Genomic DNA, 25328 nt, shown 5'->3' with positions numbered 1-25328 from the left:
AATAATGATATCTATATGGTTATAGTGATAAGTAATTACAATAATGCAGGAAAGTGTTTGCAGAGGACAGTGTGAGATATCGTCAGCACTCAGTCAGGATAGCTATCATCATTAACAGAAGCTGAGGCTCAGAGAGGTCTCAGACCTTTCTGGAAGCTGCACAGCTACTGAGTGTTAGCATCATGCAATGCATCCATTTGCCTCCAAAGCCGGTTGCGCTCTACCAGCGTTTCCCTAAGTGGGTTCCATGGGATGCTAGTCTGCAGGATGCTTAGTGAGAAGAGGGTTCCATGGTTAAATACGTTTGGGAAATGCTCCATACTCTTTGCCCCCTTTTGGAGAGTCAAACATAAGAAGAAGAAAAGAAAAGAAAACATTAGCATTAGTCCATTAAGCCAGCTGAGTAGTCCTGTAGCAAAACAGCCTGTTTAACTTTGTTTAATCCAGCATTTCCCAAACTCATTTGACCACAAAACCTTTTCTGTTTGTTTTTGTTTTCTTGTTTTTTACCTAACACCTATTAGCACCCAGCGGAACACACTGTGGGAAATGCCACTCTAGGCCGTGCGGCGTCCCCCGGAATGGTAATGCTTTTGTTCTTTTAAGGGGAAAACCATGATCTCTTGTTCCTCCTGTGGAGTGTGACTCAGTCACATGTGGGAATGGCTTGTTGGTAGCAGAGAGCAGTGGCAGCGTCCTCCCTTTGAGCCCAGCACCTTCCATCCTTCCCCAACAGAGAGCCTTGTCCTCGCAGCCCCTGGTTACCCGCTCTGAAGAGTGATGTTCTCTTTGACCATTTCTGCTTTCCCTCTTCACTGTTTCCCTCCTTTTATTCTCATCTCTGCTCTGCTGGTATCAGCTGCCCCAGCCTGACAGACCATTCAGCCAAAGGTAGAAAAATGGCCACGTGACCTAGGACAAGCCACCAAAACCTCCAAACTTGAGTATTAATTTCATCTGTAACACGGGGAATTCCATCTGCCTAGCTTGCCTAGATCTATTTGATAATGGATTTGAAAATGAAGGTACTACCATTAATCCTAAGGGCTCCAGTTCCTCTGGGAGTGAGCTTGGCCCCATGCACGTTGCCGACCCTTGGCCAGCCGACCCTTCCGACCGAAATATCACCAAAGTCACCCTTGGGTTTATTTGAACGGGAAAGCCAGGTGAGGCGGCTGCTCACACCCAGCCACCTGCTCACCTGTCCTCCTCTCTGTCCTTCCTCGCAGGTGAAGTGTGTGCGATACTGGCCGGATGACACTGAGGTCTACGGCGACATTAAAGTCACCCTGATTGAAACAGAGCCCCTGGCAGAATACGTCATACGCACCTTCACGGTCCAGAAGGTAAGCGTCCCTGTGGCTGTGGTCAGCCTGTCCACTAGGTAAGCCAGCTGGTCTATTCATTCAGGACACACAGTGACCGAGGTCCACTCTGCACCCATCCCATGCTTGGTCCCAGGGACAGATCAGCGATTGAGTTAGATGTGGCTTCTGCTCCAGAGAATCCCACCTCCAGCGAGAGGGATGGACAGCATTCAACAGACTAAGAAAAGTAATAATGGCAAATTGTGATAAAAGCCACGAAAGAACATGCCATGAGTGGAGACAGGAGGATGAGGTGGTCAGAGAGGGCTGCCTGGAGGAGGAGCCATTATTAAGCAAATAATGAGGGGGGTGGACTTTTCTGGCATGTTTTAGGCCTGTGGTTCTCAACTCACGGTGGTTTTGTCCCATGGGGGACCTTCGGCAATTTTCAGTTGTCAAAATAGAGGAAGGCGGGGAGCTACTGGCCTCCAGGGGGTGAGGCCAGAGATGCTGATGAACATCCTGCAATGCACAGGATAGCCCAGCCCCAATTGCCAACAGCGTTGGGATTGAGAAATGCTGGTCTAGGCACTGAAAGGAGGCCAGTGTGGCAGGAGCTTGAGAACAGGAATTGGATTGCAAATTATTATTCCTATTTATGATTTAATTATGATAGAACCGTTGTTATTATATAACTATTGTAGTGATAGCTACCATTTAGTGAGCACTCACTAAACAGGTACTTTTCTGACTGCTCTGCATAAATTAACTCATGTAATCCTCCAACAACCCCTTGAGGTAGGTCTGATGATTACTCCCATTTTATAGATGAAAAAAATTAGGCAGAGTGTTTAAGTCAGTCGTGCAAAGTGGCCCAGCCGCAGGGTGGCCGGACCAGGATTCACGCGTGAGCCCCTGACTGGAAGCTCATTGTCACTCCACTCCACCCCAATGCCATTTTCTAAAAGCAGCAGCATTCAGGGTCCAGTGGCCACAGGCCTGACGATGCAGAAGCACCGGGGACTTCAGTGCCTTGAGAGCCGTGCCGTCGGGGTTTGACAAGTCCTCCTGAGCACCAAAGCTGGCCCTTGCACGGTGCCGGTCCTGTGTGCACAGCTGAGTACTGGAGATACAGGTTGCTCCCTGCAGCGCCCCCACTGGAAGGAGGACCACTGGTACATTGATGTGGTCTTAGATCGGGTTCTTTAGAAGCAGAGCCTGAGACAAGGATTCGGATGGACATGGTTTATCTAGGGACCACTCTAGAGAGAAACTTGTAAGAGAGGAAGCGAAGCAGAAGAGAGGAGGGGAAGTCTAGCCTGATTTATAGGGGCCTCCAGAGCATAAACCGTGCCATAGAGTTGACCCCTGGACTCAGAGCATGGAGAGAAAAACTCCAAGTATTCCTGAAGCTGTTTTCTCTTCTCCCACTTCAGCTCTTCCGGAGGTGCCTTAACTCAGGCCTCTGTTCACTCCCGCCGGGCTCTGCAGCAGCCTCTGAGCAGGGCTTCCTGCCTCTGGCCTTGCTGTGTTGCAGTTTGAGTTTCCAAGAAGCAGAGCAGAGGATAGGATTCGAGTCCCCTTGATGGTGTGCTGAGAAGGGGAGGGAGGGAGGCAGGCGAGGGCGGGCAGGGAAGGAGCCAGTGAGGGTGTTGGTCTCAGCTGGAGCCCAGCCTCAGCCTGGTCCCACCGGGAGCTCGGGGGCATGAACTGCCCCACAGAGATGATCCCATCCTTGGGCAAGAGGCCTTTGGTACCCCATTAGGGTAACCCATCATCCTGGTTTGCCCAGGACCCTCCTGAATTTAGCACTGGAAGTGCCATTTCCTGGGAAACCCCTCCATTCTGGGCAGACCGGCAAAGTCAATTGGTCACTCTAAGTTTCAGCCCCAGCCAGGGGAGGTGGCTCCTTTTGGGTTGAGAGCAATTCTTTGAATAAGTAGGTTACTCTGAGCTGTCTTCAGCCCACACTCAGAGTAGCCGGGGGGTGCCCTGGCCCAGGAAAGGGGATCTGGGTGGGTATCAACAGTGCCCTCTACACAGCCCTCCAACACACCCAGCTAAATCCAGCCTCCACAGAGTAGCTGGCGTGATCCTCCCAAAATGCAAGTCTGATGCCGCTTCTGTGCCACCATCTGGGCAACCTCCCTAGGGCTCCCCAGTGCCTCTGGGACAAAGTCTAAAGGCCTGCAAGTGGAATTCCAGGCCTTCCCAGATCCAGCACCTGCCCCACCTCCCACCCTCAGTCCTGCTGTATGCCCTTGCCTGTCTTCCACTTTCCTCGGGAGTTGCCCTGGGCTGTTTGCGATTCTGTGCACGTATCGTGCAAAGTCCTGTCCCCATGCTTTGCCTGCGCTGCCTCTCTGCCTAGGAATCCCTCCATCTCTTCACCGGGTCACACGCAGGCATCAGTGTGTCACAATGCTTAGGAGTTCAGACTGTGGAGCCAACAGCCAGGGTTCAGATTGCAACTTCACAACTTACTAGTTATGTGACCTTGGGCCTGTCACTTAACCTTGTTTAGCCTCAATTTCTTCATCCATAAAAAAAAAGAGAGAACAGTATGAGGATTGGTATGACAATTCAGTGAATTAATACATGGAAGTGTTCAGAGAGTGGCAGGCACCTAGTCTATGATTAATAAATGTTAGCCATTATTTTCAGTATCAATATGTTTCAAGATACAGTTCAGGCATCACCTCCTCCAGGAAGCCTTCTCTGATTTCTCCTCTCCCCAGAAGGGGTTAGCTGATACTCCTTTATGTACTTTAATAGAATTATCCACTTGGGAGTCTACCTCCCTGACTAGATCATGAGCTGTTCCAGGGACAGAGGCTTTTATTTCCACCTTCCTAGTGGCCGGGCATAGATAACCCTCAGAGAATATTCTTTAACTTGGAAGAATGAACAATTGAACATGCTTCCTATTCAGTGCTGTCCAGATATCTGCAGGAGGCTGCTAAGTGGAAACAGCAGGTAGGGGCACTGCATAAGCAGAGGCTCAGAGGTATGGCCTGACCACAGAATAGTCGTGGGACGTCACTTGGACTGGAGGTGTCTGTGTGAGGGGTGGTGAGAGGAGAAGGGAACCAACGGAGCTCTACCCCCCCCCCCCCCGCCCCCCACCACCCCCACACACACACACTTACACACAACCATCGGTCAGAGAAGCTCCACTTTTCTTGTTCCCATATCCTATCATTCTAAATAATAATCTAATTGATTATAAGCCTGCTAATTTATTTTAAAGCCACGGAAACTGTCATAGACAGGACTGGGAACTGAAGGACCCCAGACCTAATCACTGAAAGACCTCGTATTCCACAGGAAATGATTTGAACTTGGTGTTTAAGGCCAACATTTCTCTGAATCTGTTCTGCTGGATACAAGTTCCATGCAATACTTGTCCAAAGAAGGTCCTTGGGCAACTCTGGAGTGTCACAATGCCCGCCCCCCCTTGGGGAGCCAGATGCATATTAGCACACTAAAGGCTCTGACAAGTCCTGCAGTACTGCAGTCACTTTCACTTTACTTCCCAAGCTCCCAGATGTGGCAGACCACAGGCCCTCTGTGCAGGGGCACCTATTAACCCTTTGAGGGCCTTGCCTCCCCAACAGCAGGAGACTGGCTCCTCAGTCCCGCAGCCGTGGCGCCCCGTGGCGCTGGCTAGGGTATATGGGGGCAGCAGCTGCAGGAACAGAGGCCCATTCTCTCCTCAGAAAGGCTACCACGAGATCCGGGAGCTCCGCCTCTTCCACTTCACCAGCTGGCCCGACCACGGCGTCCCCTGCTATGCCACTGGCCTCCTGGGCTTTGTCCGCCAAGTCAAGTTCCTCAACCCCCCCGAAGCCGGGCCCATCGTGGTTCACTGCAGGTAAGTGAAAGTTCGCTGCCCCTCCTTGAAAGATCTGCTCTCGGGGAGGGAGACACCATCTTGTCCATGGCCCCTGTCTGTCCACTGTGCCCAGTGCTTTCTGATAAGGCCCAGGTCCTGAGGTCTCACAAGAACAATAGGAGTGGCGGTAGCCCTCATTGTTATCTCTGTTGCTCTGAAGTAGTAACGCCCCTTGGGGACAAGGCTTGGCCCCAACAGCATCTTCTATATGTGCCCTTTACCCACGTTATTTAACTTACTTCTCACCTGACACTGACAGGTGGGCACCATTATCGTTCCCATTTTACAGATAAGAACACTGAGGTACCGAGCAGGTAGACACTTGGCCTGGGTCACACAGGTGTACCGAGCTGGGACATCTAGCCTGCTTTCCTCCAGACACTCGCCCTCAGCTCTGTGAAGTGGGAGCGGGGTGTCTCAGAGGAAGTGGCTTCTTTTCATTTCTATTATTTTAAAAATCAATTTCCAGCCGGCAGGGTCCCTAATAGAGAGAAAATGGACAGCGCCAGGTTTCACCTTATTGTAGAGAAGAGATATTTTCAGCTCCGACCTGGGAAGTCACATTGGGAATGACTAGCACATCTTTGAATCCTCCTAAATGGAGATGGAGCACTGTGTCAAGGACTTGAAGAATTGGAGGAGGGAAGATGCCCAGACCTGAGGGCTGGCTGGCCTGCGCCCTCCCCGCCTCCTTTCCAGGGACTCTCTTTTCCAGCGTGACCTTGGGCCAGCCCGTCCTTCAGGCCCTGCAGGCAGGCTATCTCGGCCCTGCCCTGGCACAGCCCCCGTCAGTCAGGGACTTGGGTCAAGTCACGGAGGATGTCTCAGAGCCAGCCCTTCCTCACATAGCATCATGTCCCCTCCCCACCACGCAGAGGTGAGAATTAGAAATCCCATTTCACAGATGAGGCCATTGAGGATTAGGAGGTCATATGCATCACACACCCTGGGCTCTCTGAGAGCTTTACATAGAGTCTCAGTCTCCACTTACCATCTCTTTACAATCCAATGACAGCAGAATGTTAGCCCTCAAGTCCTATGCCCCAAAGCGCAGCTGGAACAGGACAAGGGAGACCATGGCAAACAGTTACAGGCCCTCCCTGCACGAGGTCTTGTCTCCACAGCCAGCCACCTTAATGCCCCTGCGCAGAGTGGCCCTGCTCCTGAGGCGCTTCTGAAGATTGAATGGGTGGCCAACATATACGAGGTGCCAGAGAGGATTCCGTACATTCTCTGCCTCTTACTGCTGCCCCCACTCCAGCCCGCTCATCCTGCAGGACGGGAGCCATGTCTCACTCATCCTCATGTCCCCACTCCCAAACCCAGCCTCTAATGCCTACCTAATAGGTGCTCAATAAATATTCGTGAATATAAGTAGCAACCGTTTACTGAGAAATTGCTCTGTAGCCAGGCACAGGGCAAAGCAATTTACATGGATTATGCTTTTTCAACATAATTTCATGCAATTTACACGTATTGTGCTATTAACGCTAGATGGTGGGTCTATATTATTTTCAGCCTCATTTTAAAGATGAGGGTATTGACACTCGGAGCGGTTGAATCATCTACCCAAGGTCACACAGCTAGGAAGTGGCAGAGTAAGAATTTGATCCCCAGGGTTCTGACCCCCAATAGCATGGGCTTAATTGCTGCCTGATGCTGAAATCAACACAGCTCGGTTCCCAGAGAACCCCGCATGGAGGTGTGTTGTACGTGGAAGAAAACTGAGCTCATGGGCGCCAGCAGCTGTTCACTAGTGAGGGATCCGAGGTCCAAAATCGAGTCAGGTTAGTTCTTTCCCCTAAAACAGGTCCAGGGTGAGACTTCAGAGAAGACCTGGCTGGGGTGGCTCTTAGACCCCGAGGGCCAGCCCCCCACATCCCGTCTGAGGGGTCTGGATCGGTAGGGGATGGAGTGCTGTAGGGAAGTTCATTCAAACCGTGGCATTGTGCCCTGAGTGGAGACTGCTTCCCACGGGCTACTTTCCAGATCGAGGATGCGTTTCCAGGGCTTTGCTCTCCCACCGTTGTCGGCGACGGTCCTACTCCCTGTCCTGCTTGGATTCACGCTCAGCCAGCATCGCTCTCCTTATGGCCCATCGTTCTTCCTCTTTGTGTTCCTTTCATTTCCACATTGTGAGTCAAAGACACTCGTCCATGAGGGAAGCCAGACGAAAAAGCAGCCGAGACGGCCTCCCTGGCAGTCTGGCCTTCGCTTCCAAAACTGTGTGCCTCTAAGGCAAACGTTCCAGTGGCCTCCGCTCACCACCATGACTTTGGAAATCAGCACTGATCTGGGGAGGGCAACTGTGGTCCATGGGGTCTCCTTGATTTATTATTATTATTATTATTTGCCATTTTGTGCTTGGTCTGAGATTCTCCTAAGGAAGCCACCAGCCATCAGAATCGAGTGTGGATCAGGAGACCTGATACCAGACCAGGCTCTCAGGGCCGTCAGCTCTTTGAGTTCATGGAGGCACTGCCTCATGATCCAGGGAGAGCAGGTGCAGGGGGAGCCAAACCCGGGGCTGGGACTCACTCTCTGCCTTTGGGACAGTGCAGAAGAGCTGGGTTCTGCCCTCTTGCTCACCTGCTCTCCGATTTCTCTCCTCTCCTTCCTGGCTTCCATCTGTCAACCCATTTATTGAAGAAGATAAAAGAAAGGGTGATATGGAAGGGGGTAGTGGGGGAACATGTTTATTAGGCATCCACAGTGTGCTAGGTACCTTTTAGATGGGTTATCTTTAGCCATCAGGTGAGGAAACTATGCATACGTGAGTGTAAGCATGTGTATGTGTGTGTGTAAGCATGAGCATGTGCAATGACTGTTATTAAGACGGAAGTGGCAGAGCACAGACTCTGGAGCCAGACTGCCTGGGTTAAGTCCCAGCTGCAACACCAGCCGGCTGTGTGACATCGCACAATGTAAGCGCCCTGTGCCTCAGTTTCCTCACCTGTGAAATGGGGTGAGAAACTTCCTAACAACCACATAAGAGAATTATTAATAAGTAGCATTGGTGAAATACTTAGACTAATGCCTGGTACTTTGTAAGTGCCAAGTGAGGTTTGCTAAATGCATGCAACAAAAATAAGCCAATCTTGATAAAATAGTCCCAAAGGCAAATAGTATTCTCCCATTTTATAAAAGAGAGAACTGGGCTTGCAGTTTGATCGGAATCTCCCAGTTCTGACGTCCGCAGCGCACACCTCTGCAGGGTCCTGGTGACAGGGCTGAGTGTGAGGAGCCTCCCAGGGCTGGTCCCGCCCCACGGTCCCTGACACAGACCCTGTCCTTTCTTCCAGCGCCGGGGCCGGGAGGACCGGCTGCTTCATCGCCATCGACACCATGCTCGACATGGCCGAGAACGAAGGGGTGGTGGACATCTTCAACTGTGTGCGGGAGCTCCGAGCCCAGAGGGTCAACCTTGTGCAGACGGAGGTGGGTCCTGGGGCCTGAGCCAGCCGGCCACCTGCAGTCCTGGCCAAGGAGAAGTGTGGGTGCTGGCATCCTATAGAAAGGGACCTAGGAGTGAGAGAAAAGGCAGTGAGTGAGTAGGTGGCTTGCTGTGTTGAGACCATCATTGAAGCTAGGGCGCCCCTGCCAACCCCAGGGTCCCACAGTTCAGAGATTTGCAGCAATGAGGAATGATGGTGAGTTCCCCATCTCTGAGCCCATCTGTGCAGGGACTGAATGAATAGTATCACTGACTTGAGTGAAAGAGAGAAGAGATAGGGAAGGGCTAGCATATATTGAGTGCCTACTCTGTGCCCAGCATTGCTTCAGTCACTGCTGGAATGGCTTAATCAGTGAACTTACTGAGAAAACACAGTCCCTGACTTTGAGGTGAAGCAGGCCTTCAGGCACCCCTCTGTCCAGTTATTGAGCCCAAGACCCAGGGAACTGGGAGGGGCTCATCATTATTGTGGAGCACCTACTATGTGCCAAGCATCATGCTAGGTTCTTTGCAGTCAGGAAATTGTTTCTGCTCCTCACAACAACCCTATGGGGTAAATCCTATTTGCACCCCCACTTACAGATGGAAAAACTGAGCAACTGTGTCCCCAAAGCCTCCCATAGCCAGATCATGGTAGAACTCGGGCTGGTGTGACCTCTGGGCATGCTCTTCCCCCTAATCACACTTTCTTGCCAGGCAGCCTCTTCTGCCGTCCCTACTCCTTGGAGCCTTGGTTTGTTATTCCTGTAACTGTCTGAGCAACGGCTGTGGGAGCCAGGACAGGCAGCATGGGACACAGAGCTGCTTCCGTCGTCAGCCCTGCAGAGGGAAACTGCCCACGGTTTGGGCTTGGCCAGGTGCTGCTGGCTCTGCAGGGAGGCCCCCGCTGACAGGCTTGTCCACGTAGGGCCCTGCTGTGGGCTCTGAGCCAGCTCCCACGGCAGCCCCGGCTTCTGGGTGAGGCTGCTAAGCCGAGAGGCCTCCTCTGGCCCCAGGTGCAGGCATGCGGACGGCTGGCTGGCGTTGGACACATTGTGGTCCTTGCTGTCTGTCTGGTGGGGGAGACGCACATTCAAATACATCATCTTTATGCATCTGGATAAGCATTTTATATAAAGAGCTGGGCCAAGTTCTGCAGAAAACAGTCACTCAGCAAACCTTTGTGAAGGAAGTTACAGCGCCACTTCCGCCTGGTGAATTTAGAGAAGACTTTCCAGAGGAAGCGAGACATTGAGGCATAGAAGGGGGGGGGTGGTGCCCAGGAGAAGAGAACCGCGAGGTGCAGAGAGCTGAGATGGCACAGGGGGCATCACATGTTTTAGGAGCAACCCCTGAGACTAGCGGTTGAGGGCAAGTGGATTATGTGGGAGAGATCCCTAGGCACACTGAGCGTGGAGGGGGAGGGGGGACGGGGAACGCAAGCTTCCGGACCCTGGTAAGGTGTGTGCCAGGTTCTCTGACACCGTGTACACCTGGAACCAGCCCTGGGGGCTCTGAGATAGTGGGGAGCACATTCTTCCAAGTGACCCACTGAGGAGAGGGGGACCTAGGTCTTCGTCCCCCTACTCTCCACCTGGCATTGCTGGAGGCTCCTTCCTGGGGCATTAACTCTCCACCCTCGGGTTCACCCTGCACACAGCTCAGGGGTGCTCCTGGGACTAGGAAAAGCCCTCGGCCTAAATGCCGGGCACTTGCATCAGCAGCCTCCAGCAGGTCAAGGTGACCGCTGAGGGGACACGGGCAGGACACCAAGGGCACCTGCTGCAGCACGTCCACAGTGTCTGACTTTTACCAGTGACTGTGCTGTTCAGTCTCACACAAGGGACAAGAGTCACTGTAGCTCAGGCAGCCACCAAAAAACATGGAAACTTGGGCCTTCCGGTTCTAGGACGGAAAGTAGCGATTCTGCGATGTCAGTCACGCCCCTCCTCACAGCCACAGCGTGCAGTGTGGACACAAAGTCCCAGCAGCTGCTCTGACCGGGGCCCTGTTCCCTCTGCAGGAGCAATACGTGTTTGTGCACGACGCCATCCTGGAAGCGTGCCTCTGCGGCAACACCGCCATCCCCGTGTGCGAGTTCCGCTCCCTCTACTACAACATCAGCAGGCTGGACCCCCAGACCAACTCCAGCCAAATCAAAGACGAATTTCAGGTATGGGCACAGCTAGTCATTGGCTGGGCAGCTCAGCACTGGCCCCATACGTGCAAGACTTACTCTGCAGAGCACAAGCCCTGAAATTCTCCAGACACGCCGGAGCGCGCCCCCGGGGTCTCACCCACCCTGTGCAGCTCATCCAGGCATCTCCATTCTCTACTTTCCCTCTGAGGGGCATGCTGGTAAAACTCTGTCCCCCATCCGATGACACTTTAGGGCATATTTAACCCTCATTAGAGGTTCCCTATCTCCACCCTCACCTTACGGCCTCCTGGCTGGCCCGCCCTTTAGTTCAGCGCTGGCTGAGATGAGCAGCTTAGCTCAGGTGGTTGGCAGGAGGTGGGAGCTGTGTCGGAGCCCCTGAGCCCTGGCAGCGTGGTGGAGTAACAGCCCCTGAAAGGGGCTCTCGGCGCGCAGGGCTGGAGAGGCCTGCAGATGATAGAATCGCCATAGAAGAGAACCCGTCCTGGGAAAGGCACGGGAGGGCCCAGCTGGGAGGATGGAGATGGGGGGAGGCTGACTTTGCACATCACTGCCTCTCGGTTCCGGGCGTGCATCTGAGCTGTGTCTGTCTGTCCACCTTTGCGCCCACAGACCCTCAATATCGTGACACCCCACGTCCGGCCCGAGGACTGCAGCATCGGGCTCCTGCCTCGGAACCATGATAAGAACCGGAGCATGGATGTCCTGCCTCTGGACCGCTGCCTGCCCTTCCTCATCTCGGTGGACGGAGAATCCAGCAACTACATCAACGCGGCGCTGATGGACGTAAGCTGAGCCTCCGGGGTGCACTCCTGCTGGCCTCCAGGGGAAAGCCTCCCCCCAGGTGGAGGTGGCTGGACCCAGGGCCCTGGCCATCCTCCCCGGGCATTCTCTCCTTGCGTTTGATCTTGCTGGCCCCAAGGACCTTTGCTCCCCCGAAGGCTCTTGCCCAAACCCCTGTATAAGCTGTGCTCTTGGCTCTTTTGTTCCCATAACGAGTCTGGAAAGAACTGACCAAAAGCTTGAAGTGGCTCCCATGATGCCACAGCCTGCCTAGTCCCCCTCCTGCTGCCGACAGGCTGACTCTCCACCTTGAGTTCAGTGCTGGAAACATTGGACGTGCCAGGCCTTGTGGGCCCTGGGAGCACAAGGCGGTGAAGACCTAGGTTCTGCCCTGCAGGAGCGCCCAGGCAGGTTCCCAGACCACTCCTGTGCAGAGGCAAGAATGAGGATGGCACCTAGTAGGCGCGCAGTCAGTGCGGTGGGAGGCAGCAAAGGGAGCATGGAGGGGGCATGACTAGTCTTGTAGGGGCCCTATCTCCTGCTTTCTCAGCGTTGGGTGCCCAGGAAGGGTACCCCACCCCGACCTGGTTTGGGATTAGGGGTTATGCCCCTGTCCCAATGGGTTCATGCTCCTGACTCGCATGGTCTCCCCAGGGCCCTCCAGCTACTTGCAGTTATTGTCCCTGCACTCTGGGAGGTAGGTGTTTGCAGTAGGAAGGAACCAGAATCATCCCGTCTCATCCTTGCACTTTTCGGCAAAGGAAATTGCGGCCGTGGAGGGAAAGAGACTTGCTGAAAGGCACCCAGAGAGCCATGCAAAGCCAGAGCCCAGGACTCCTGGCTCACACTCTAGGGTCTGTTCACTGAGCCTCCCCACCATTTACTCAGTCCAGTAAGACTCAGACATCTTGCCTCCCGATGCTCAGGATTGAGATAACTGTTGCCCGATGGAGGACGCACCCTTCCAGGCGCCCTTCCCCCCATGTCTGAGGTCACGTCCATCCAGCCCAGGTCAACCTCCCATCTCACCCAGAACAGGCAGGAACAGGAGGCACTCTCTCCTGGGCCGAGACCAGTGACTTCGCTGACCCCTGAGCCTCCTGAAACTTTCTCTCCAAGGGTCTTAGGTGCTAGAGGCAGGGATATGACAGGAGGTCCATGCCTATCCCCGTTCGGTAGGGACCAGCCCTGGCCTCAGCCCAGCGGGTGCCCACGTCCTCCACGGAAACCCTGGGTCCAGAAGCAGGGAGGGTCTGGTCAGAGCAAATGGCTGGATGTGGAGGGAAGGCCTGTGGCTTTAGCTTAGAGCAGTGGTCAGCAAACTGCGGCTCCGCAAACCGCGGCTCGAGAGCCACATGCGGCTCTTTGGACCCTTGAGTGTGACTCTTCCACAAAATACCAGCTCTTCCACAAAATACCGACTTCTGCGCATGGGCCACGAAGTTTTGATCGCACTGTACGTGCGCGCTCGCACGTGGTATTTTGTGGAAGAGCCACACTCAAGGGGCCAAAGAGCCGCATGTGGCTTGCGAGCCGCGGTTTGCCGACCATGGGCTTAGAGCATTCCAAAGTCAAGGTGTGTGCATATGTACATATGTGAGTGTGTGTGTGTGTGTGTGTGGTAAAATGTGGAGCCTGGGGGTGCACTTGCACTTCCAATTTCTCCTAGATTTGTCTTCCACTTGTCATGGCTGCCTCTCCCTGCCTGCCTCATCCAAGCAAGGATCAAACATGCTCCTGGCCTCCACTTAGTAGGTTAGACGCTGCCTGGAGTCACAGGCCTTCTGCCAAGCCAGCTCTGAGGCTGATCGTATTCTCTTTGTCCACAGGGCAGTTCTCCGGTGAGCCATCACTGGGGCCTTCGCCTTTCTTATAAAAAAAGAAAAAGAAAAAGTCCTTATCTGTATTCCAGCTCAGTCTGTGCTTTATCTGGTAACCATAGCAGCTTCGCTCCCAGCAGAAAAATATGAAGTCCTCTGGGTTAATTTTTAATGTTTCCCTGGTAAAGGATGATGTTATCCATGAAATGGATTGCTGGCCGATCCCTGAAACCCGGCAGGAGCACGGATCTCGAACATATTTTCAGATAAGGCTTTGTTGGGCGTGCTGGCCTAATAGAGCATTTATCACAGAGACGGGGAAAGGGAAGAAAACTAACATTCACCGAGTGCTGGGCACAGGACTTACACCGTCTCGCTCATCAGTTGCCTATTATTATCCCCATTTTCCGGATGAGCCCTGAGTGTCAGGGTATTTCCATGACTCTTTCCAGGTCAACTAGCTAAGAAACGATGGAGTCAGAGTCTGAACCAAGTTTTTTACTCTGAAAGCCTGGATTCTTTTCCGTGGCTGCCAATGGCCCAAAGACATGCTGTCTGCAGCTAGAGTGCAGCTTTGGGGGAAACTATTTTGCCCTCCCAGACCTTCCTCTGGCCATACCACTGACGAGGAAGAGGCCCTTAGAAGACAGGACCCCTTAGTGCACAGGTGGCATCCACAATTACACGGCTTTTTCTTCTTTTTTCTTTTTTTGCCTCAAGCACACTGAGAGAGCACTGAATGGACAGGTGCTTTGGGTAATCTCGTTGGCAGGGTCTTCACCTGGTTGGGATAGGCGAGCTCCTCTCCTCTCCCCACCTTCCTGCTGACTCCTGACTCCACTGAAAACAACTGGGACTCCAACAAGAACCAGCTCCCAGGAGAACGCATTGCAAACATGGATTATTTCTCAGTTTTCACAGACCACTGGTGAGGCGGAGAAGCTCCCAATCTTTCCAAGCACCTTCTCTCAGGGGACTGTAATAAATAGGGCCCCGTCGAAGCTTCAGGAGTAGTCCAGATTCACCTAGGCCATGTCCTCTGGGCCTCAGTTTCCCCATCTGAATATGGGGCTGAATTTATTTGTTTGCTAGACCGGTACTGGGTTTCAGTGTGCCAACACAATATCCCACAATACCCGTGCCAAGGTTGAAGAACCAAGTCAGGAGTGTGTCTGCCCTAACAGCGGGCTCACAGCTTGGTTCTTGCTTGCTGGTCTTTCACAGGCAAATCTCACGCAATATGTAGGACATCATCCATTTGGAGTTATGATTCCCATTTTCTAGATGAAGAACCCAAGATTGGGAGAGCTCTAATAACTTGCCAGTGCTTAGCACCAAAAAATGTCACTTTGCAAATGATGCCTGAATGAATGAATGCATGGATAATTGAATGCATGGATGAATGCATGGCTGGATGGATGCATGGATGAATGAATGCATGGATGAGTGAATGCATGGGTGAATGCATGGCTGGATGGATGCATGGATGAATGAATGCATGGATGAGAATGCATGGATGAATGCATGGATGGATGGATGCATGGATGGATGGATGCCTGGATGAATGAATGCATGGATGAGTGAATGCATGGCTGGATGGATGCATGGATGAATGAATGCATGGATGAGAATGCATGGATGAATGCATAGATGGGTGAATACATGGATGAATGAATGCATGGATGAATGAAAGAATGGATGAATGCAGGATGGATGGATGACATAATGTACAAGTGGCAAAGCTGGGTTTGAAATCAGGTCTGCCTGAATTTAAAACATGGGAACCTTTCCCTGCTCCACTGGACACTCTAGTGCCCATCTGCCACCGGCCCAGCTCAGCCCTCCTTCCAGCCTTTGTCAGGATGAGCCTCCTGCAATAGAAGCCCCTTCAGGATGCTCTCTGCCATGGGCTGAGCCAACTCCTCCTACAGGACTGTGGGCAAGGGACACAGATATCCCACTTATCCCAAGAGGAACCTTGGCCAGCAGAGAAGCAAATCTGCATCCAGAACCTTTCATTTCGGAGTAAAATGATTATTTGCTGAGCTCCAAGACACAAATAATTTATTTGGATAATCCCCATCCGAGTGACACTTTCCTAATGAAATGTCCTATTTTGGAGAATGAGTTCATTATGAGACGCCCCTTTGCTGCCAGGGCACCCAGAGATCACAGAATGGCCAGGTGCTTTGTGTAACCTATTTGCAGGCTTGGGGCCTCTGGCACCATCTGGGCCTCATCAGCATTAGAACATCGCTGATGGACGTAATTTATGAAGCCTGTGTCGTTCCTTTGCAGAGCCACAAGCAGCCCGCGGCCTTCGTGGTCACGCAGCACCCTCTACCCAACACCGTGGCGGACTTCTGGAGGCTGGTGTTCGACTATAACTGCTCCTCCGTGGTGATGCTGAATGAGATGGACACTGCCCAGGTAGGAGGAGGCCCGGCACTGCCCTAGGTGCTCAGGTGCGTCAGGGCAGCCGTGCCCTAGAGTTGGAGGGAGAGTCCTGAGATCCAGCAGAGGGGCCTCTGCCCCACCGAGCTGCTGTCTGATGGGCACGGGGGCTGTGAGCACCAAGCAAGCCCACTCCGCTTCTGCAGGGCACCTCCTGGCAGGCCCTGTACCCCAGGGCCCTCCATATCCCAGTATTGACTCCCACTTGTGCGGGCTTTGTCTGGCCCCGCACCACCCAGCCTGACTCTGTGCTCCATTCCCCAGGCACTAGTTAGGGCCTTGTTCTGAGTCATGCAGAGCTCACAGAGGAGACTGCCGCGCCCCCCCCCCCCGCCGAAGGTCTCCAGCCCTGCAGAATATCCTGGCCACAACCTCACCCTGCCCACTCCACAACACAGCCTGGGGGACAGCCTAGGGCTTGCACCTTGGACTCTTTGCCCACTGACCTCCAAACCGAGCCCAGGCTTTGTCACAGGTGGCCCTCATGCCCTCATGCCCAGCAGGCTTCATGCCTTGCCCCTCTGGGTCTGAGGGCTCCAAGCATCATGTGCCTACAGCACCTCACGAGACAGCTTCCAGAACCCACATCCCATGGCAGGGCAGCCACCCCTGGGTAGAGGAGGGGAGACTGGCCACCTCCTCTGGGGTTTTCAGAAGCAGTCCTTTCACTTCCTGAAGGAAACTCGCAGTAACGCAGTGCACCTGTGTGGGAGCGCGGGCCTGTGTGGGAATGAAATGAAGCTGGTCCGAGCTGTGGTCTCAGCCTCACAGTCTGGCTACAGAGACAGATGAGCAAATTGTTCTACCACACGGGGCAGCGCTATAATAGAGGTCAGCGGCGAGTGCTGTGTGCGCGGGGAACGGGGAGCAATTAATTCTGCCCACAGGGTGAGGGAAGGCTTCAAAAGGAAGGTGACTGTGGCCTTGAAGGAAGGCAGCAGAGATGCGGCGTGTGGGGGATGAAGTCACTGGGAAAGGACATTCCAGGCAGAAGGAACAGCTGGGACCACGGCAGGGTGGGGTGAATGTGGGCAGGCTTGTCCACAGAGCAGCTCACAGTTCCTGTGCAGTGTGGCTGGGTCCCAGGGTGTGTCAGCAGGAGAAGGTGGTGACGCTAGAAAGCGCCAGGGCCCAGCTTGCAGAGGGCTGCCCACCCACTAAGGAGCTTGGGCCTTGGCCTGCAGCAAGGTAAGTGGTGGTTGTTTTAAAGACTTATTTTGTATGCAACAGAATCCTTTCTTCAAATTAGAAGTTTCCATGCAAGCCCAATATCTGAAGGAGGTTATGATTGAGACCTGCTAGCACTGAAGTGGGGGCAGGGGGCCTAGAGCAGGGGTCCTCAAACTACGGCCCGCGGGCCACATGCGGCCCGCCAAAAACATTTATCCGGCCCGCCGGGTGTTTTTGCCGCCGCTGCCTGTCCTGCTTAGCAGCCAACTCGTCCCGGGCCCGCAGTGCGCATGTGTGGAATGTCTGAGGGACAGTGAACTGGCCCCCTGTTTAAAAAGTTTGAGGACCTCTGGCCTAGAGCTTCACCCACCTGGTCTTTTAGCTCCTCCAGATGCCTCAGAGAGTCACCTAATCTGGGTACCTTTGTGGAACCCCTGGGGTTCCTAGGAATACAGGATTGAAAATACTGTACAGGGAGGAGAGATGTTGAGAGATTGTGCAGTGGTGTAACAGTGTTCCTGTTAGAAAGCTGAGTCTGGGAACCAGTGAAGAGAAAAAAACAAGGAAAAATCTGGAAACTGGGAGATTGGGGCGGAGGGTGTTGCCAATGTGCAGAATTAAAGGAATTATCTGGCTGAGCAGGTGACGAGGAGGCGGGAGTACAGAGGTTGGATGTGGAAACACTGCCAAAGCTGAAGTGCCCAGGTTTGGGGACCAGCTGGATGTGGAGGTGAATGAGAAGAAGTCATGGACAGGGTTCCAGTCTGGGTCATCAGGCATCTGGGGATGTGACTGGCCCCAGTGGGGAAGGCAAGGGAGGAGCTGGGGAGGGAGCAGGAAGGTTGGGGAGGCCAAGAGAGGCGCAGGTTACAGAAGGGAATGGAGTGCGACTTGGGTGTGCATGTGAGAGACATTCCGGACAGATTCCGCTTGTTCATTCGACCTTGTTGGCCGAGTATCTGTTGTTTGCCCGACGCTGTTCTGGGTGCTGGAATGCATCCGTGAGCGAGACATAGGAAGAAAGCAGAAAACTCCCATCTCTCGTGCAACTTCTGTTCATTTTCTTTTCATGGAATTTTTAAAATTTTATTGTTGACAGTATTACCAATGTCTCCCATTTTCTCCCTTTTTGCCCCCCTCACCCAACCCCTGCCCCACCCCAGGCCTTCCCCATGCTATTCTGTGTCCATAGGTTATGCATGTATGTTCTTTGGTTAATCTCTTCCTGTCCTCTCCTCCAATCCCCCTCCTGACCGCCCCCCCCCACACACACACACACTGAGACTGTTATTCTGTTCCCTACTTCCATACCTCTGGCCCTATTTTGTTCACCAGTTTATTTTGTTCTTTAGATTCTACTTATAAGTGAGATCGTGTGATATTTGTCTTTCTCTAACTGCCTTACTTTGCTTAGCATAATACTCTCCAGGTCCCTCCATGCTGTTTCAAATGGTAAGAGATCCTTCTCTTTTACAGCCACATAGTATTCCATTGTGTAAATGGACCACAGCTTTTTTTATCCACTCTTCTACTGATGGGCCCTTGGGTTGTTTCAAGATCATGGCTATTGTAAATAATACTGCTATAAACATAGGGGTGCATATATTCTTTCTGATTGGTACTTTGGGATTCTTAGGATATAGTCCCAGAAGTGGGATCACTGGGTCAAATGGCAGTTACATTTTTAATTTTTTTGATGCAATTCCATGCTATTTTCCACAGTGACGATACCCACCAGCAGTGTACTAGGGTTCCCTTTTCTACACATCCTCTCCAGTACTTGTTTGATTTATTGATGGTAGCCATTCTGGCAGGTGTGAGATGATACCTAATTGTCATTGTAATTTGCATCTCTCTGATGATTAGTGATTTTGAGCCTTTTTCATGTATCTATTGGCCATCTGTATGTCCTCTTTGAAAAAGTGTCTATTCAGGTCCTTTGCCCATTTTTTAATTGGATTGTTTGCCTTCCTGATGTTGAGGTGTATGAATTCTTGGTATATTTTGGAAATTAAACTCTTACCAGATGCATCATTGGAAAATATGTTTTCCCATACAGTAGGCTCCCTTTTCATTTTGTTGATGGATTCTTTTGCTGTGCAGAAGCTTTTTAGGTTGATGTAGTCCCATTTGCTAATTTTCCCCTTTGTTTCCCTTGCCCTAGGTAATGTATCGGTGAAAATACTGCTATGAGAGATGTCTGAGATTTTATTGCCTTGTAGGATTTTTATGGTTTCATGACTTACATTTAAGTCTTTTATCCATTTTGAGTTTATTTTTGTGTAGCATGTAAATTGCTGGACTAGTTTCATTTTTTTTGCATATACCTGTTCAATTTCCCCAACACTATTTATTGAAGAGACTATCTTTACTCCATTGTATGCTTTTACCACCTTTGTCAAATAGTAATTGGCCATATTGGCATGGGTCAATTTCTGAGCTCTCTGTTCTGTTCCGTAGGTCTATAGGCCTGTTGTTGGGCCAGTACCCAGCTGTTTTGATTACAATAGTTTTGTAGTATAGTTTGATATCTGGTATTGTGATTCCTCCAACTTTATTCTTCTTTCTCAGTATTTCTGCAGCTATCCTGGGTCTCTTTTGGTTTTATATAAATTTTTGGAATATTTGATGTAGATCTGTGAAATATTCATGCAACTTCTGTTCTAAAGCAGGGGAGACAATAAACAGCACACACTCTATAGTGTCCTTAATTGCATGTTGGAAGGTACATGGATGGGAAAAGAAAAATGAGAGGATGATGAAGGTCGGAAGGCTAGTTTGAAGCACAGGATGCAGCTGTGATAGAGTGACCAAGGTGCACCCTATGAAGAAGTTCATTCGAGGGGAGGTTTGGAGGAATGAGAGGACGAGCCACATGAGCATCTCAGGAAGAGCATTCCAGGCTGAGGGCCAGCCCACACCAAGGCCTATGGGGGGCATGGCCTGGCCCATTTGAGAAACAGTTTGGAGGCCACTGAGACTGGAGCCGAGTGAGTGTGGGCACAGCTGCAGCAGGTGACACAGAGACACAGCAGAACCAGGTCACGGAAGGCCTGGGGAGGCTCCTAGGGAGAATTTGGGGTTTTACTTGGAGAGAAATGAGGAGCCACTGACAGGTTTTGCAGAAAGGAGTGACTTGAAAAAGTAACTCAACATTTTTTAAAAAGCAACCCTCTGGCTGCTGTGTTGAGAATAGACTGTTGGTGTGGGGAGGGGGAGGGTGGCTGCTAAGAGTGGAAGCAGAGAGAACAGAGAGGGACTTCGGCAATAGTCCAGGTGACAGGAGATGGTGGCCTCAACCTACGTGGTAGCAATGGAGTGGGTTCTAGGCATATAAGATAGATCCAACAAAATATGGAAGTTGAGAGAAAAATGGATGACTCCAAGGGTTAGGCCCAAACAACAGGTGGTTGGAATTTGAGATAACCATGAAATTAAACCAATTTCCATAAAACAAAGACCCTTGCAGAGTTCCAGAGTCAGAAGGTATCATCGCCAGGTTCCTTTGCCTGAAAAAGTAAAACAGTGAGTGAACGTGCTCCATGAGCCCATGAGCAGAGTAGAGCCAGTGAAAGCCTGTGTACTGTTCCCTTTTCCCAACATCCATTTTGTGTGTGTGCGTGTGTTGTTGTTGTTTTATCTTTATTGTTGGAAGTATTACAGATGTCTCATTTTTCCCCATTGACCCCCTACACAAGTGATGGCGAACCTATGACACGCGTGTTAGAGGTGACACGCGAACTCATTTTTTTGGCTGATTTTTCTTGTTAAATGGCATTTAAATATATAAAATAAATATCAAAAATATACATCTTTGTTTTACTATGGTTGCAAATATCAAAAAATTTCTATATGTGACACGGCATCAGAGTTAAGTTAGGGTTTTTCAAGATGCTGACACGCCGAGCTCAAAAGGTTCGCCATCACTGCCTACACCTACACCTACAACCTACACTCTACACCCGCTGCCCCCCAGGTCTTCACCACACTATTATCTGTGTCCATGGGTTATGCATATATACATATAAGTTCTTTGATTAATCTCTTCCCACCCACCCACGCCCACCTTCCCTCTGAGATTCTACAGTCTGTTCCATGCTTCTATGTCTCTAGATCTATTTTTTACAAAACCAGAGCTCCGGCACAGAGGAGGATTTTCAAAGAGCCTCACTTTGGGGCACATAGAGAAGCAAAGGTCAAGGTCGTTGGCTGTAGCTTCCCCTTTCAGGGCGGGCCCTGGATGAATGAAGATCTTTCAGCCCCAGATGTTGATACAGCCTTTGAGGACTGATTCTCTAAATGCAAACAATCAGGCTCAGACGTTCCCCGAGGTTGGCTGCCATACGCAGCTGGCAAGCATCCCCTGAAATTGGTAGATGAATAGAGCACTTACTGATATAAATATCACCACCACAACAGCTGGGCACCTTGCGAAAATAAACAATGACACAGCGTGAGCATCAGAAAAGCTGCCCTCAGCACCTGGAGGGGTGTTCTTTGAAGTGGCACTAGCATTTATCTGCCAGGGTGCCTGTGCCAAGGCAGCCTGTAGCTTCAGCCATCACAGCAACACTGACAGGGCAGCCCCAGGTCCCAGGCACATCAGATTGCTCCCAAGAGGACCAATGCCACATCCTGTGGTTGAGGGACTATCGGGGCTCATGTTGGTGGTGTATCTGTAAGTTGCAGCAAATAAAATTGAGAACTGGGTGAGAGATCTGAGTGCTTTACTGTCTTGCACTGCTGGCCAGATCTGCCTGCCTCTGCTTAGAATCCAATATTACTTCATTCAATCAGCCATCCCCAGCCACAGCTACTCTTCTGTTCTCCACAGTGGCTGTCGTTCAAAGATAATTATGAATAGGTGGGGCTCAAGATAAAGACTCTCAAAGCAGCTACATTCAACCTTAGAGGTTTTCTAGCTCTGTGGCACTCCAAAGGCCTGAGGCCAGATTGGTGGGGCAAAATCCCAGAACCACAACATCCAGTAAATGACACTGTGGTTTCTGACGGGTACACCAGAAAGAACATTTTCAGTCACCCCCAATAGCATTGACAAGAGCTTGTCCATCTTTAATGGCCTCTATGGTTAGACCAGAGTTGAGGGGGAAGGGGTTAGAAACAGAAGGAAGCCCTCTTCATGGCCATGCCACACCCACCACATTGTTTAGAAAGCTCAGGAGACCCTCTGTGACTGCTCTGGGGTGTGGCTGTGTGGTGGGCGGAATCATGCCCCCCAAAAGATGTCCACACCCTAATCCCATTAATGTGTTATCTTACATGATAAAAGGGACTTAGCAGATGTGATGAAGTTGGGCATCTTGAAATGTGTAGATTGTTCTGGGTTATCCAGGATCCTTATAAGTGGAAGGAGGAGGATCAGAGTATGTCTATTTCTTTCACCAGGCAGGGGAAATTTGTCATTATTTTTTCAAATAGGTTTTCAATTTCTTGCTCCCTCTTTTCCTTCTGGCACCTCTACGATGTGAATGTTGGTATACCTGAAGTTGTCCCAGAGGTTTCTTATACTGTCTTCATAATTTTGGATTCTTTTTTCTTTTTGCTGTTCTGATTGGGTGTTTTTGCTTCCTCATATTCCAAATTGCTGATTTGATTCTCAGTGTCCTCTACTCTACTGTTGATTCCCTATAAATTATTCTTCATATCAGTTAGTGCATCCTTCATTTCTGACTGGTTGTGTTTTATGGTTCCCAAGTCCTTTTTCATGCTGTGGAAGTTCTCACTAAGTCCCTTGAGCATCCTTATAACCATTGTTTTGAACTTTGCATCTGGTAGTTTGCCTGCTTCCACTTCATTTAGTTCTTTTTCTGGAGATTTCTCCAGTTTTCACGTGTGACATGTTTCTTTGCCTCCACATTTTGGCTGCTTTCTGGTGTTTGTGCCTATGCATTAGGTAGAACTTCTATGTCTCCAGGACTTAGTAGAGTGGCCTTGTGTAGTAGGTGTACTGTAAGTCTCAGTGGCACAGCATCCCCAGTCACCTGAGCTGGGCACTCCAGGTGCACCCCTGTGTGGGCTGTGTGCACTGTCCTGTTGCAGTTGAGCCTTGATGGCTATTGGTGTCGCTGGGAAGGATTGATCCCCAGGCCAATTGGCTGGGAGGGCCAGCTGTAACTACAGTGAAAGACCTGATGTGCAGGTGTCGACCCTATGGAGCAGGACTTGCTTCAGTGGGGCTTTGGTGCTCACTGAGTCCGCTCCTTGAGTGTGTCACTTGTGGATGTGGTAGGACTGTAATCTGGTGTGGTCTGAAGCTGACCACCAGGTGCACTAGCTCTGCGGCCTCCCGAGATGTACCCTGCCTGTACCCTGTTGGAGGCCACCTGGCATAATATTGAGGGATCTGCAGATGGCTGCTACATGTATTGGGCTTGGAGGTGCCCAGAAGAGGCCAAGCTGTGAACCAAGGCTGGCTGCTGCTAGTGCCGGGCCTGGGGTCACTTAACAAGAGGTACAGAGCACACTGAGGCTAGCAGCCGCTTGAGAGATTTTAGGAAAGTCCGAAGCATGTATGGAAAGCACTGGAAAGGGTTTGGATGACCCCAAAATTTGGGTGGGGCAGGGTCTCAGGGAATCCCCGGGGGGGGGGGGGGGGGAAGGGTGAGAACAGTGTGAACCAGGTTGATGGATACTCAGATATGGCATCTGCCAGTCAGCTCTGTGATGGGGAGGTCTCAGCATAGGAACAGTGACCTCTGCCAGCACTTCTGTGTGGGAGAAAGCTGCCCCCCAGCTCTTGCCCTGATGCCAGACAATTCAGTTCCTCCCCGTATGTCCCTGTTTCCTTTCAAGCTGCTGCCCCAGCACTGGAGCTCAGAGGAAGGGAGTCGAGTAAGTCCGTGTGCAGGCCCTTTAAGAGGTGTCACTCAGCCACAACCCCTGCTGGGTTTTACAGCCTGAATTTATGAAGCCGTCTCTTCCCAGCACTGGAAGCCTGGGATGAGGGGTCTGGTGTGGGGCTGAGACCCCTCACTTCTCAGGGGTACCTCCACAGCCAAGGTATCCCTCCAGATTAAAATAGGCCACACATGGGTGTGGGACCCGCCCGTTCAGCACCTCCACCTCTCCTACAGGCTCGATGTGGCTGCTTCTTTAATTCCCTAGTTGTAGGACTTCCATTCAGCCAGATTTCAGGTGGTTCTGAATGATGGGTGTTCTGAAGATTAGTTGTATTTTTGATGTGGTTATGGGAGGATTCTCGTACCTTGTTTACCTACACCTCCATCTTGACTAGAAGCCAAAAATTGATCCATTCTTAAGTTGCATAACTCAGTTGTCTCTCTCCTACCTGTTTCTAACATGCCCTGGCCTTTGCCTTCCACCCACCCTTTTCCTAAGCGGCCCCCCTTCCTTTCTGGAAATGCACGCTGATGCAGCTGTCATAAGTCAGTTTCCACCCCTGATGGAGACTGTACTGTTCACCCGTCGGACCATGGAGAGGCTGCATGGAGGAGGGGTGTGCGGATCTCTCTGATTATGGCCCATGTGCCTCTCTCTGTCCCTTGCTTTGTGTCCACTGCTTCACGCACCATCTGTCTTCCTTAACTGGCCACAGTATTAAAACCAATTATGTGATTTGGACTCTTTATCAAATCTATTTAAAGGAATTTTATAATCATGAACCTGAATTTTAAAATCAGTTCAGGTGGGTCTTTTCTGTTTTTCTCTTAAAAATACTAATTCACTTCATCTTGGGTGGCTTGGGCCTGGTTCCCCCCACCCCACCCCACCCACCCTGCTCTGTGGATTACAGGGACCTTGACAAGTAAGTCTTTAATTTCTGAAGTTGTATATTCCTTGGCTTTTCCATTTTGTCAAAGTATTATTTAATTAACAAAAGGCATACTAAGGTGTACAGAAATATGCTTTAAAGTTGTTTATTCCCCAAATAGGACATATGCTGGTTTCCATTCAATGCATCAGGGCACATTTATATCAGTGACTAACAAGCTTTCTGATTCCATCAGCGAAAAACAGATGATGTTTAACAGTGGAGCTGCCTTTGTGTTTGTTATTGTTCGCGTATGAACTTGCTCTTTGCACGGCTCACACAGCCGTGGAGACCGTGTGGAACAATATATGGCAGCTGTTCCCGGCCATCCACACAGGCGTCATGACTTCCGCTTGGTTTAACTTGTTCTGACAATAAACAACAAGAGCTGCTCTGCGTTGCTGGAGGAAGCCTGGCCGTTTCTAACCAGCAGCCGAGCTGGGCCGGCTCCCCTCAGGTGTGGTCCTCGGCAGGGCCTGCGTGTCTGAAGTGAGGAAGCGCTCAGACAGGCAGCAC

General features: G+C 51.2%; 1 protein-coding gene across 2 annotated transcripts in view; it reads left to right on the top strand.

Annotated features, from left to right (window-relative positions):
• PTPRT (protein tyrosine phosphatase, receptor type T) overlaps positions 1-25328 on the top strand; it is a 585877-nt gene that overhangs the window by 550740 nt on the left and 9809 nt on the right. For both annotated transcript variants that reach the window (XM_023750890.1, XM_023750889.1), the window contains exons 20-26: positions 525-584; positions 1230-1346; positions 5027-5181; positions 8505-8640; positions 10659-10808; positions 11406-11579; positions 15695-15826. In XM_023750890.1, coding sequence (XP_023606658.1) covers positions 525-584; positions 1230-1346; positions 5027-5181; positions 8505-8640; positions 10659-10808; positions 11406-11579; positions 15695-15826 — 924 coding nt within the window. The remainder of the gene's footprint in view (positions 1-524; positions 585-1229; positions 1347-5026; positions 5182-8504; positions 8641-10658; positions 10809-11405; positions 11580-15694; positions 15827-25328) is intronic.

The sequence above is a fragment of the Myotis lucifugus genome, unplaced genomic scaffold (assembly GCF_000147115.1).
Source record: "Myotis lucifugus unplaced genomic scaffold, Myoluc2.0 scaffold_16, whole genome shotgun sequence".
NCBI lineage: Eukaryota > Metazoa > Chordata > Mammalia > Chiroptera > Vespertilionidae > Myotis > Myotis lucifugus.
This window is presented reverse-complemented; position numbering and strand designations above follow the sequence as displayed.